Genomic DNA, 15183 nt, shown 5'->3' on the forward strand with positions numbered 1-15183 from the left:
ATAATATTTTGATGATTGAAAATAAGTTAAAATTAAGTTATTTAAACAGTTACATGCTTAGTACATAGTACCATTTATCTGTAATCTATTTCACTGGCTTTGATATATCATCCTAAAACATCTGAGAAAAAAGAAACATGTTCTTCCTCAAAATAATCTGTAGCATTAAGTAGTAATATAGTTGGAAAGATAAAAATAAATATTTGGATAAAATACTACTACCACCACCATTATCAACAATATTTAAAAAGAAAGCTCCTCTACTTGTCCTAATTACACAATTCGAATACAGAGGGTTAATATTGAATAATAATATACTTGCATATAATATAATACTGTAACGCTTCATACTCGGATGTTCTCGACAGGTCCATGTAATTTTTTCTCCAGCGCTAGTGTCGTCCTCATCTTGGGCTTGCAGTTGAGCACTCACAGCTGGTAGTTATAGCACTTTAATTGCCTCAACTGACAGTTTTCATTTTCTTGGACTTGGATGCCGATTGATCTGAGATATGATGGGATCAGAAGATACTAACAACATGTGTAGGACATCATCTAAGTTTCTCTCATGAGCTAGGACACTTTCTAGTGTGAGCTAACCTGTACTTTCGTAAATCTTTGTGTCTTGCCTCTTGAGCATCTCCAGATAACATCCCAATAGCAAGTAGCCTATCACAGTCTTTGCAATCTTTCCTTCATGTATCAGTATTTTATGCACGCGGGAAGGCATGTAGTACCATGAATATAATTGTACATATAAGTGGGCTGTATCATTTGTGTACCCTACTTCTTCAACGCCTCAGTAGATACTGAATATCCACATGAAATGGTGCATAAAATTACAGAAAATCTCTGAACGAGGTCTTCATTAATGCCCGTAATATTGGCTGTAATTTGTGGATTTTCAAAAAACCTAAGTGCAGTATTACCATCATTTGATGTCCAGGGCCACCAAGTTTCGGCTTGTCAATAAGAAGCCCTAACTGAGAGCGAAATTTTCTTCTTTTCTAGCTGCAAAAATATCTTTGTTGTTGCTTCTGACCTGCCATTTCTTAATTTGTAGCCTATAAGAAATATGCAAGAGACATCCCATAAATTTTATATAGACATGAAGGTGATAAATCGAATCTCTAATTTGACTGATCACCGGGATAATCACATGAAAGATATAGGTTGTTCATATCTTTCGGTATTGCTCCACAAACAGCACTTCTGCATTGATTCTTCAGTTAATGTACTGCATATTTTTCCGTCAATCATTGTCATTATAAGTGTAGGGATAACATTTAATTCATATTCATTTACTGGTATTTGAATAGGAACAAGGGAATTTATCTGCTGTTCAATTGCAGTAACTTCCATGATTGTCACCTCGGAAGTTTCTTTAGCCATTAATAATTTTATAGGCCTGCAAAAACCTTGTAGAAGAAGGCCTCGGATTTTGCCACAAAACTTCATTCTTTATTGCCAATAGAGGATGCATAAAGCTGCAATGGGACTAACGATATTAAAAACATGTCTGCATCTAAAAGATGCTTTTCTTCATAAAATTCTACAAAGCGTTGTTTGTATGTGCCGTGACTGCTACTTCCATTGCAACCCCATTTAATAATAGGTGTAAATTTCTTCTTGCCCTGACAAATTTGCTTCTAGAACTTCCTTTTGAAATATTGCTAGACGCTCAATTGTAGTTTTCAAAATAGCGTGAACTTCAATTTCTGCAGAAAACCCATTCCGTTGTTGTCGAATAAATGTATAACAAAAGTTAAACGTTCAGAGAAAAATGTGCGTAAAACCAACTCGGGTAATACACTACTTATCAAGAAAATACAATTCTACAACTAAAATATGATATTTTGGTATCAATTTTCATTGTTGTCATTATGATAAAATAACTTTGTGCTGCTCTTTTGTGAGGATTGAGAGTGATGCCGCACACCACGTGTAATATGTGTTATGCGACCAGGCTGTTGGCAAGGACGCAGGGCAAGCATTGTTTAAAGCTGTGCTGGATTCAACAACATAGTCCGATTCTATGAAACCATCGTGAATTATGATCTGACCAGTTCCATGCAGGCTGTAATTAATTGGCTTTTTTTTTTTATACTTTTTCTTTCTTTTTTGCATGGTGTTTGCAGGCCCTGCAGACCCTAACGTTATGCCACTGTATGGAATTTAATATTTAAATTCACCTTTTCCCATGAACTATGATTGTGAATTTCTATTTTTTTTTTTTTTATAAATTTCCCAATTTGTCTCTAAGATAACAATTTCAAAAATACAAAAATATTAATATAATGAAGTGGAAGGATATTGCAAAATATAAATAGTTCTCGACATGAGTTCCTGTTTCCTGTTCCATTTATTACACTACTAGTGGCTTGTGCAGCAAATGCTGCTGCAAACTAAGTTCGTTAGACGTTCAAATAAAAATTTTTCAGATTTATTTTCAATAAAGAATACTTGTCTTTTTGGTAGTTATTTGCTTCCATAATAATGAAACATACTCCCTCTGAATGGATTTTTTTAGGCCAAATACTTTTTCTTGAACCTATCCAACTTCAGTTTTTGAGTTTCAACGCGAAAACGCAAGTATCAATGTCAGGACGATAGCAGTAGCTATTTCAGGTCATTGTGGATTGTAGGCGAAAGTTAAAAAAATGTCAGGTTAGCTAAGCTTTCGAACAATAGCATTTTCGTATAGCTGCTGCATATAGAACTTGAAATGTAGAGCGTCAAATCATTTTATTCTACTAAGAGATCTTGCTGAAATAATCTGGAGACTACAAAATTTTCTAGGCCTCTTATTTTATCAGTAAGTAATACCTTTTGATCTTTCCTTAGGAACTGTAATTTTTGCGCTCTCTCGAGCCAATACTGAAGAGAATGATACATATCAATATCTACACTACACCGCCATTAAGTATATGAAAAAGACCCAACCCCACTGGGTTAATAAGTATAAAAATATTTGATTTTTAATAACAATATTATTATCTTAAGTTTTGTAGTTATATATAGCAGCCACTCAGTAAATTATAGAAATGAAGATCTAAATTAAGATATTCTCTACATTTACTTACATAACCTCAAAACGTTTCACTTTCATGTCATCAATATAGCATCAATATTATGTACAATTAATGAAAAATAGATGCATCATGATATTAACTATAATAATATTTCATTTCTAATGATAATGTCATCAAATCACCTCAAGTTTCGTAGATATGAATATCCAATACACAGCTGTACTGAGAAAATTATTATACACTGCAGAATCAGTTTTTAATAACAAATTGAATTGAGCTCTAAATATGTCGGCAATCCTGCAGGTCATGGCCTTCGTGTAATAGCCTATTGTTTATTGTAGTGTGTGTTTTGTTCCGAAATTCATTCAAGTCGGCCGTGATTCAATAAAATTAGTTCTCAAAACTGACAACAGATGGATTTTGGAAAATAGGAAAATTATGTAGGAAAATTGACATTTCACTGAAAACTACTACTTTTCCGAAAAACTTTGGGTTCCAAGCTTCAAAATGAGGGTCCATTTATTAAAATCCGTTCAGCCGTTTTCCCGTAATTTCCATTACCTGAAATAGCTACTGCTATCGTCCTGACATTCATACTTGCGTTTTCGCGTTGAAACTCAAAAACTGAAGTTGGATAGGTTCAAGAAAAAGTATTTGGCCTAAAAAAATCCATTCAGAGGGAGTATGTTTCATTATTATGGAAGCAAATAACTACCAAAAAGACAAGTATTCTTTATTGAAAATAAATCTGAAAAATTTTTATTTGAACGTCCAACGAACTTAGTTTGCAGCAGCATTTGCTGCACAAGCCACTAGTAGTGTAATAAATGGAACAGGAAACAGGAACTCATGTCGAGAACTATTTATATTTTGCAATATCCTTCCACTTCATTATATTAATATTTTTGTATTTTTGAAATTGTTATCTTAGAGACAAATTGGGAAATTTATAAAAAAAAAAAAATAGAAATTCACAATCATAGTTCATGGGAAAAGGTCAATTTAAATATTAAATTCCATACAGCGGCATAACGTTAGGGTCTGCAGGGCCTGCAAACACCATGCAAAAAAGAAAGAAAAAGTATAAAAAAAAAAAAGCCAATTAATTACAGCCTGCATGGAACTGGTCAGATCATAATTCACGACGGTTTCATAGAATCGGACTATGTTGTTGAATCCAGCACAGCTTTAAACAATGCTTGCCCTGCGTCCTTGCCAACAGCCTGGTCGCATAACACATATTACATGTGGTGTGCGGCATCACTCTCAGTTCTCACAAAAGAGCAGCACAAAGTTATTTTATCATAATGACAACAATGAAAATTGATACCAAAATATCATATTTTAGTTGTAGAATTGTATTTTCTTGATAAGTAGTGTATTACCCGAGTTGGTTTTATGCACATTTTTCTCTGAACGTTTAACTTTTGTTATACATTTATTCGACAACAACGGAATGGGTTTTTGTTCAAATTTATAATGCCAATAAATTATCCAATAAGATGTTTGTGTAGTAATGGTCAATCAACTTTACTCAGTTTGGAAAGAGCTCTCTTTGCGTGAAGTAAATGTCTGTTGTGTGGTCGGTGTGATATTTTTCCAACTTTATTTGAACAGTTTTAAATTTAATTTAAGTTGTATATTTTTCTGTGTTTTAATCCAGTAAATTATTATTAGAGAATATAGACAGTATAGTACTGAAAAATGAAACCGTTTAAAGTTAAGTACGAACATCTAAGTGGTGCACAGAAAAGAAAGAAGAAGTGAGAGTTAGAAAAAGAAATAAACAAATTAATGAAAATAAGTAATGTTTTTTCTCTTTCTGGTCCTAGTAGTAGTGCTAGCTCAACAGTTACAAATGTTTGCAGTGCCACAAGTGAGAGCGCGTCTGAAGTGAAAAGTGATATAGAAATAGATGTTAGTAGAGACAGCAATTGTGAAAGCATTAGCGAAAAAGAAGATTGTAACAAAATTGCCTTAAATGTAATTAGGCCTACCAATATCACAGTTGTAGAGTATTCAAATGATCGTGCAGAATATGAGTTAGAAGTAGATAATGAAACAAAAAAGTTCTTTGTTAGACAAAATCCTTATCAGCCAGAGCCAGCGGGTCCTTTCCCTAAAGATCCTAAGCAGGATAACAGAAGCTTTTCCGCGAAATATTACGATAAATTCACATTGACAGGGCAAATAATTAGGAGAGAATGGTTGTGTTATTCAATTAAAAATGACTCTGTTTATTGTAAACCATGCTGGCTCTTTGGACAGCAGAAGTAGTCTTCAGCTTGGAGGGAAGGGGTCCGAGATTGGAGGTGGTTAACCAAAAGTATAGTGCGACACAAAACTAGTTATGCACATTTGAACGCATGCTTCGTTTTCAATTCGTGGTGTAAGAAAAACACAGTTGACGTGGGTATGGATTCAGAATTAAAGAAAAGTGAAAACATATGGAAACAGGTCCTTGAGCATATCGTGAATGTGACATTAGCTCTGGCATCCAATAATCTAGTTTTTCGGGGACATAGGGAACAAATTGAAAAATCAAAAAGTGGAAACTTTTTAGCAATCATCGAACTTCTCACAAAATAGGCCTACGATCCAAAATATACACAAAAGTACCTTCTATTCAAAATGAGTTACTAAATGTTTTATCCCATGCAGTTGAAAAAGAAATTATTAATGACATTAAAGCTGCCCCATTCTTTTCGATACAACACAGGACATAACAAAAAAAGAACAATTAAGTCAGACATTTAGATACATTACAGTTTCACATGATGTAACTGGAAAGCCTTGTGACGTGAAGATAAATGAAAGCTTCTTAGGTTTTCGTGAAATGAAAGATCAAAGTGCATTAAGAATAGAGAAGGAAATACTCAGTGCAATAGATGAAAAGGGACACTTTTAAGAAAAGGGACACGTGGTCAGGAGCATGACAGTTGCGCCAATATGTGAGGCGTAAACAAAGGTGTCAGAACGAGAATTGAACAAAGACAAAGAACCGCAAAATATGTACATTGTGCAGCGCATAATTTAAATCTAGTACTTAACGATGCTGCATATGGAATTCAAGAAGTTAGATCCTTTTATGACACAGTGGAAATGTTGTATCTTTTCTTCAGTCATAGTATTAAAAGATGGGAACATTTGGTATGTTTTCATACCTTAAAAAAACTTTGCCCAGCATGTTGGTCTTAGAGATACCAGTCTGTTAAAGCCCTGCGTTATGCTTATGGCGATGTACTTAAGGCTCTGTCAAAATTAATATTGATATCTAGAAAAAGGAAGAAGGAGAACAAGCTATTGCTTTGAAAAACCAATTAGAGAATTTTCAATTCATTTTTCAAATAGTGTTGCAATCAAAGATTCTAGAATGTATTAATCTAGCATCACAAATTATGCAATCGGAAAATTAGAGCTTGATAAAGCGTGTTCTCTTATTCAGAATGCAGCCGATAATTTATCTCGTTACCGAAATAATTTTGAAGAAGCAATGTCATTAGCTACATCTTCGGCAAAGAGCTGGGACATTCCACCACAATTTGAAAATTAAAGAATTCGAAAAGTAAAAAAACATTTTGATGAATTGTACCAGGACGAGCGGCTAGTAGATCCAAAGATGTATTTCAGAACCACTGTTTTTAATGGTTATTTGGACTTTATTGTAGCTCAATTAAAAAACAGATTTGAGGGTATGCATAATGTTAACCATTTCTTCAAAATTATTTCCCCAATATTTCTAAATTCTGCTTCTGACTAAGAGATTCATAATGCAGCAGTGGTTGTTCAAAATGAATATGAGGAAGATTTATCCAGTGAATTCCCAGACCAGGTAATAGGTTTCAGAAAAGCTCTGAAAAAAATAGCCTCATTAACTTCTGTATCTGAATTAACAAATCTATAATAGAAAATTCAATCATAGCTGCTAGAGTTCCAGACTTATGCACGGCATTTTACCTATTTCTAACTATTCCGGATACTGTTTCTTCAGCCGAACGATCATTTTCGAAGCTAAAACTTACAAAGAACTATCTGTGGAATTCTATGACCCAAGACAGACTTAGTGAACTCAGCCTCCTCAGTATCTAATATGAAAGGGCTAGATCCATTGATGTCAGTGACATCATCAATGCATTCGCATCACAGAAAGCACGCCGCATGGTCCAGTTTCACTAGAGTTCAATGTGAGTACAGTAAAGTTTTGTAAGTACAACAAACAGCAGATACCAGATAAAAGTATATACTTAATGATAGGCCTACCCACCTACTTAATTTCAATCACTATAGTATATATTATATGCTTTTTAATAAAATTTATTAATAATTGTTTTTATTTTAATAATCTTACAATAATGAATGATTAATCTCCTTGTTCTTATAATTTGGAAATATATCACATTAAAGTTGAACTTCTATTAGCTGTAAATATATTTATGTCATTATTAGTTATTGATAGGTTATACATTTGGGTGCACTGATACATTTTATTTTAGAGGGCCCGAAGTTTTATTTTTGCAGGCGGGTCCGTATCACATTCGTTATGCCCCGGATTCCGTATAACATATAGGTAATTTGATAGAAGACGGGCAAAATCCAACATGGCTGACGAAAACTACCAAAAACGTTCTGCCAACTATGAAGTCCAAATGTCACCAAACATCGCAAAATCAAAGATGAAAAATCAAATATATATTCATATTTTTAAAGAAGAACAAGCCCTCCAAAAAATGAAAATATGTTTAATTTTTTTCCTTTGATTTTTTGGCATTTCGTGGCATTCGAACTTCATAGTTGGTAGTACTTTTCTGGTAGTTTTCGTCCGCACTTTACCCCCAAAAGTCACTAAAACACAAAACAAAACAAAATAATTTACCACCTTATCAAATAAAATTCAATTCTCATTGACGTCTCCATCGACAACCACTTCACTTCCAGTATAAGTGGCACAGGCTTTAAGGCAATCTAACCTTAAACCATGTAAGCAACACAGAACTAAACCAACACTTTGTCGTAAAGTCAACTTTGCATAAACCATGTCTTTACACGGAATGAAATTCTCTTCGAACACTTATTACACCTTAACATGTACAGAAAATTCAGTAAATAATTCCTTTAAACCACAGAAAAACAGTTTTCTCCTCAACATTCAACACAATCCTTATTCACCAGCAAAAGAACTAAACCAAAATCGTCACAAAATTTAATAAATGATTTCAGAATACGGATTCCTTCCTTTCCCTCTTACTTTAAAATTCCAACCTTCTGCACACAAAATAAATTATTGACATTGAAAAGTGACTTTTCGTAAGCATGATGACGCGCATTCGACAAATGCAGACAAATCTACAATGTAACATCACTCACGCCAAACAACCAAGAACTGACAACGTCATTATCCATTCAAAATTAATGAAAATTCTAGAATAAATTACAACTATAACCAATCAAATCGAAAGAAAATCACAAAAATCATAAAATGACAAACTTTCAATAGCTTTAGCCATCAGACACAACATAACACCACTCACTTCAAACAACCAAGAACAACTGATAACGTCATTATCCATTCAAAATAAATGAAAATTCTAGAACAAATGACAACTATAACCAATGAAATTAAAAGAAAATCACGGCGACACTTGGTATAAAAACCTAGAACTAACATGTAAAAGTCACTAAAAGATCACTAACATTTAACTCTGAAATAAAAAAGTTGGTAATACTTACTATATTCAACCAAGTGCCCGTCTTCTATCAAATTACCAACATATATATAAACAAAACTTATTTAATAGGGAAGTAACATTAATAAATAATTACAAACTAGCATCAAGGAAACAAAAAGCAAACACAGCTTCAAGAAGCAAGTAAAATCCTTTATATCGAAACATACTTTCTGTCCTATAGATTAATTCTTGTGTAAGTAGATGTTATTGAAATTTGTGTATTAGACTCTGCATTTCGTTGAAAACGACCATCCAAGAGTCATGATATATACAAAATCGAAGCTTCGTACTATACACAGTAACCACCTGCCATGTGTACTGACTCTGCAGAAAGCAAAACACTCTGAAACATCACAGCCGACTGGTTGTCCCAGTTGCTCAAAGAGTATCATAGACTGAAAACTGTCTTTGATCGGTGTGTTTATAGTATGCGCTATAAAAATGTTAAACTGCTTGATGCTCTGTCACATGATTAGTGATCCTTGTAGGCATACAGGCTATCAGAGTGAATAAAAATTACAGTAAAATATTTAAATAATAATAATAATAAATTAATAAAGCAATAAAATAAAATAAAATTTTAACAAACTATGTTTTCTATCAGAATATAAATATAAAGTATAAGCAGCACTAAAAAATTATAAAAAAAAATTTTAGTAGTCTTTCTCCTCTAGTTCAACGGAACAGTTAACTTATAATATTTTGTAACATTCGTAATGGCACAATACAAAAGTAAATACATTAAAGAAACCAAAGAGGAAATTTACATAAGACTGAAAGAAAAAAAAAAAAAAAAATTAAAAACAAATGGCGATTTTTCCATTATTTTAATTTCGGAAATAACTTCAGAACGAATTATGTTTGGTGCATCCTTGATATTTCGTGATAAGATCATTGAATGTGGAATAACAGAATCTGCATTCACCTTACCATAAGTAGCTGCAACATCAATCATTGTCTGCGATTAACCGTCTCTTAATATACATTATTGTACAAATGTTAAGCAAAGTGAGCATGTAGATTTACTTTATTTTTATTAAATACTGTAACTAAAATAGATTATATCTGCTTTTGAAGAAATTTGAGACGCATCACAAAATCTCTGTTCTTTTTAAACAATCATATATTTAATAAGCCACATTAAACATTCATTACTGATATAATGAATTAGACAAGATGGATGCTGAATAACATTACTGATTGATAATATAAAGCAGGGGTCGTCAGCACAGAGCATGCTGGGGCTAAGCTCTTACCCGCGGAAAATGCAGTGCACTATATGCTCTCGTAGCTGCTAGCAGATATGCTCTCCCTCTCTCTCCCTGTTGCACGAGTGCACACGGGACAACATCACGTACCCATTGCACATTTCAGCAAGTGCTGACGACCACTGATATATAAAGCATTATTTCATTTAAAGAATTGTGTTATTTAAAAATTATGTTTCCTTGTTTAAATGTTCATATGGTACTTCCTAATTTTCGTACCTTCTTAAGTAGGCTTTTTTTGGATATCAAGCAATAAAAGGTGATGTAATTGTAGTGCAATAACCTCGAGCGCATGCAACAGATCAAGTAAATGTTTCAACTGGCCGGTTATAAATTCTCGACTGTATGCGCTCGAGCATATCATTTCCCAGCTACTTTCTTCACAACTGAGGACTAATCAGCGAGCTCGGACGGCTGTTTTCAAGAGAATGCAGAGGTCTAGTGTGTATATGAAATAATGCAATTTGTAATTATTCTTGAATTAACAAACTTCTATTTCCTTAGAATACCATACAATGTTTGCTCATTCAGAGTTATTTATCTCTATTATCATCCATAACCATGACCACACTCATGATCCACTGTCACAAATATAAAAAAACGAGGAAAATATCGGTACTTACTTTGTTGGTGAAATTCCTTTAATCAGTTCTGTAGCAATTTCCATGCGATCAGTCTTTGGAACAGTTAAATGTTGCAACTCATTTTTATGGCCATAATGAGTCTTATAAAACTTTGCATTGCACTTATTATTTGTAAGTTCATGTACTACTATTATTTGGTTTGTGCAAAATCTACCCAATTTGCAAGATCCTTGAGACTTCAAACTTCTTTTACGTACTGTTAATGATTGACGTGTTTTTCCTGAAAAAAAGTTTTCTTTCTATAAATTATAACAATATTTATATGATTAATTAATATAATGAACTCAGATTCGATCTCACACATTCAAAGTAGGTATGTCCTTTCAATATTTTCACCTCCTGTCTCTTACTAAAAGTTTACTTTCTAGGATTACAACAATATTTGCATTATTAATTAATATAATGAACTCATACCTGAACTCGAAGTGAATATTTTGACCTCCCTACTCCTAACTGAAAGTTTACTTACAGTAATTTGCATACCCTAATTAATATATCCATTCCATATAATGAACTCATACCTGATCTTGCACATTCGAAGTATGTCCTCTCAATATTGTCACATCACTGCCTCCAATTGAAAGTTCGATAAACTTAAGAACACGGTTACCTTCTTTCCTCTCTTCCCACAAAATTCCAACCTTGTACAGACAAAATAAATTATTGGCACTGAAAAATGCCTTTTCGTTAGCATGATGATGCGCATTCGACAAACACAGACAATCTGTTCTTTTAAGTATCGGTATTTTAAATAATTGTCAGTGAGGTAACCGTATACTGAAGTTTTTTTATTTGCTTGAATTATAACAGTATTTGCATCATTAATTCATATAGTGAACCCATACCTGATCTCACCCATTCAAAATATATCCTTTCAATATTTTGATCTCTTTTCCTCTTACTGCCAGTCACTTTCTCGTACTGGACCAAGTGTTCTTTCTCTATCCTCGCCATTCATGCCATGAACTCTGTATAGAAGAAATTCAATAATTATTATACAATTATATGCCTTTTACCAGCTAGTCATACTTACCTCACAATTAGTTGGAACAAAATCATCCCGATGCATCGTCATGCTATATTTCCGGCGTAAATCTTCTTCTTAAGGAATATAAATACACTGACTTTCGAATCAGTTAAATAATTGCCTTTAGAGGTAGGTAGCAATATTCGTGTGACATATTTCCGTTTAATTGTTTTTAGAGGCAGACACGCAATATTTACGTTGCACATTTCTATATTCACATGTAAATATTCGAATAACAAACTTCCGTATACTCGCATCAAGTAAATACCGGTAAGGATCTCACTGGCAGTGCATAAGATGGCCGCGCATGCGCAGCATGAGAAGTTATCAATCTCACAACCTGCTCTTGGTAATCTCAGACTACTTGATGATCCTGACTCGAGCCTCTCGTGTTATTTTTGACATAACTACAACGTCTTTGTTTTTGACAAACACAGTGCCAATTGCCTCTGTCTTCAGGACCATTACGAAATTACTACCTGCTGTCCCCGAATGCAGTTTTTGAATCGCATGCAGCAAACCTTTTCCCGCCCACATTTTACCCAGTAGGTTCACAGAAACCAGTGTTCAGATGACGTCACTGAATGTAGCCACATAAGCCGAGAACACCGTAGAGCCACACGTCTAAGTCTTGTTGAACTACTGAGTGTTCATTTCAAAGTGTGTCATGACGTCACTGTTGTTGGGTCACCGATTTGAAGCGAGTTTCAGCTTATATGTTAGAGAAGTTGCCTATTATTTAAGGCGTTCTTCAATCTGAACTTGAGAACGTGTACGGTATAACTTGAACGTCGTAGCAACAGATGGCTGTCTGTACGGTCTGTGTGCTACCATAAACCTCTTTCGAACTGTGTCGGCAAGTCGTACGCAAGCCCCTACAGTCTCGGCTGCGCGGAACGAGGAAACCGGGGCAAATTGAACACTGCGCTTGCCGCCATGATGTAGGAGAGCAGACGCATAATAGCAGTACGTAAATCACACAATTTAACGCTGTGATGATCTAAAATTGACAGATTATGGCCATTTTCGACGTTTAACGTAAAATGAGGACGAAATAAATATATTCAAAGTTTCATTGATATGGGTCAGAGCATTAAAGGAAAGAAAATACGTACGCAGCAATTGATAGAAAACATGCTCATACATCCATAAATAGGCCTACATAATACAAGTTATAGAATGTATAATTTTACGTTAATCAGCATATTGTTAGGTTTCAGAGAATCGAAAATTATATTAACATACATTACTCTTAGATCACAAGACGTAAATACATTCACCTTGATTACACAAGTTTTTATTATAATCAAATTCTTAAGTGAAATAAATATGCGAAAATCAGTACAGACCTGTTGTTAAGTTTTAGAGAATCGAAAATTATATTACCGGTACTTTCAGACCACAGGACATAAGTAATCACGCAAAATATAATGCACAAAGGTAGCAAAATTACATTGCAGTTATAAGTCATTCTTCAATTAAAGCCACCGGCGTGGCTCAGTCGGTTAAGGCGCTTGCCTGCCGGTCTGAAGTTGCGTTCGGGCGCGGGTTCGATTCCCGCTTGGGCTGATTACCTGGTTGGGTTTTTTCCGAGGTTTTCCCCAACCGTAATGTGAATGCAAGGTAATCTATGGCGAATCCTCGACCTCATCTCGCCAAATATCATTTCGCTATCACCGATCTCATCGACGCTAAAGAACCTAGTAGTTGATACAGCGTCGTTAAATAATCAACTAAAATAAAAATAAATTCAATTAATAAAGGGAATGCTATCAACTATTAAAAGTAGCCTACCGGTACCTAATATATTGCAATTAATAGGTAACATGAAGACCTAAAAACTAAACATAATCACATTATGTAAAAAAACATACTTTTTATGAGTGGATTTCTTTACATAATATATTGTTATTTTAAATAAATAAATATATATCATTGCTTGCGGAATGATAGTATGTAATTTTATGCACATATGTTATATCGATAAGATGACATTCCTTGCTTTTTTAATAATATATATGCGGCAAAATATAAATGGGTTATTTGTATGTGAACTATATGCATTTATAACCCCCCAGTGAAAAATAATGCACTAGGAATATCTGCAAAAACAAAACAAAACAACAACAAAAATTGCTGTGCAAATAAATGACAGCATAGACCACTCACAAATATAAAGTAATTTTAATGGCCTACGGGGTGGTGTCTTAACCTACAAAAAAAATAACCTCTATTAAGTTACAAAATCTGCTACAATGTAATATTAAATGTTTATATATTTATACACTTAATTAGGTAGATCATGTTTATTTGCTGTTAAACGCCAAAAGATGGTTGAACGGATAATAATAACTTTTCTCTCCCTCCCCCCTCCTAGAAGCCCATTAGTGATATTTAGTTCCCACAGGAAATTATGTATTCATTTCCTTTACATCTGAAACATAGCATGTTCTCCAACAAGGTCAAACCCACGGCTGGCTAATTTATTAGTCTAGTTAGGTCTATACATATTGATCATGAACCCTGAATCATAAGTTCACAAAGTAGGCTTAGCTATTATAGCCATTTATTTATTTACTTATCACCTATAGATTTTGAATCGGTTTTTATTATCTTGCAGATAAATTAATTTACATAATAAAAACAAAAAAGTTATCTTTCCACTAATTGTGTTTAATAACTGATGTGTAAGTCTAAATAATTCACTCAGTGGGATTTCTCTACAGTCTGATATACTTGTACTAACAATTAAGTATTCTTTATTGTCGTAAACTACTGATTGATTTTTAATGATATTGATAGTGTAACAACAGAGATAATGTACCTCTTGCAAATGGCTTGGAAAATTAAACAGGGATGGTACAGCATCATCTTTCAAAATTCTATTGCCATTACTTTTCCAAAAATCTGTGTCTTTAAAATGAGCCGAACACAATTTTACATTAGGTGAAGGCACAAATTTATCTCTTTTAATAGCAACAAGCCACTTTGCAAGTAGCTCAGGCTTCGTGTTTACCTCTGTTTCTACCTATTTAATGGCAGCGTAAACATGCACAGACTGGTTTCAATTTTGGACAGCACACCAGCGCTCCGTGTGAGTCTAGTATACTATTATAACGTCTTTGGTCGTACGCAGGGTATTTGTTATCATCGGTTGCGTACGGTAACATTCCACAACACAAATCAAATGCTCCGTGTCCATGTTGACCGTCGAAGTTAATGTCAACAAATACTTAAGTAATCGTCTTAACCCTCTCCCCATATCCCGATAGTATGTATTTCCAAACAGTTCACATTCCTGCCACTACCGGCATTACTGTACGTATCAGTACGTACTCTTCAGAATGAATGCCGTACTTGCTAGGCAACTTCTCTGCCTCATAGGTTATACACCTCTGCTGAAGTGTAGGCAGATTGAATTCTCTAGGCTCACTGGCTAGCCACATGACGGCATACAGCGAGCCATGACACACTTTGAACTGAGCA

At 34.1% G+C, this 15183-nt stretch overlaps 1 protein-coding gene across 15 annotated transcripts in view; it reads right to left on the reverse strand.

Moving 5' to 3' along the window:
• The window catches only part of LOC138705208 (uncharacterized), a 383346-nt gene extending 371112 nt beyond the window's left edge, over positions 1-12234 (reverse strand). For 2 of the 15 annotated variants that reach the window (XR_011333660.1, XR_011333661.1), the window contains exons 1-2: positions 11516-12212; positions 10650-10890 (exon numbers count right to left, since the gene is read on the reverse strand). Coding sequence is in view for 1 of the 15 variants with exons in the window: in XM_069833989.1 (XP_069690090.1) it covers positions 11516-11624 (109 nt within the window). In the remaining 14 variants the exon portion in view is untranslated. Of the gene's footprint in view, positions 1-10649; positions 10891-11191; positions 11312-11515 lie in introns of all 15 variants that reach the window. The other 13 variants (XM_069833980.1, XM_069833979.1, XM_069833987.1 and 10 more) reach the window with 11 other exon arrangements.
• Between the last annotated feature and the right edge of the window lie 2949 nt (positions 12235-15183).

This window comes from Periplaneta americana, chromosome 8, assembly GCF_040183065.1.
Source record: "Periplaneta americana isolate PAMFEO1 chromosome 8, P.americana_PAMFEO1_priV1, whole genome shotgun sequence".
NCBI lineage: Eukaryota > Metazoa > Arthropoda > Insecta > Blattodea > Blattidae > Periplaneta > Periplaneta americana.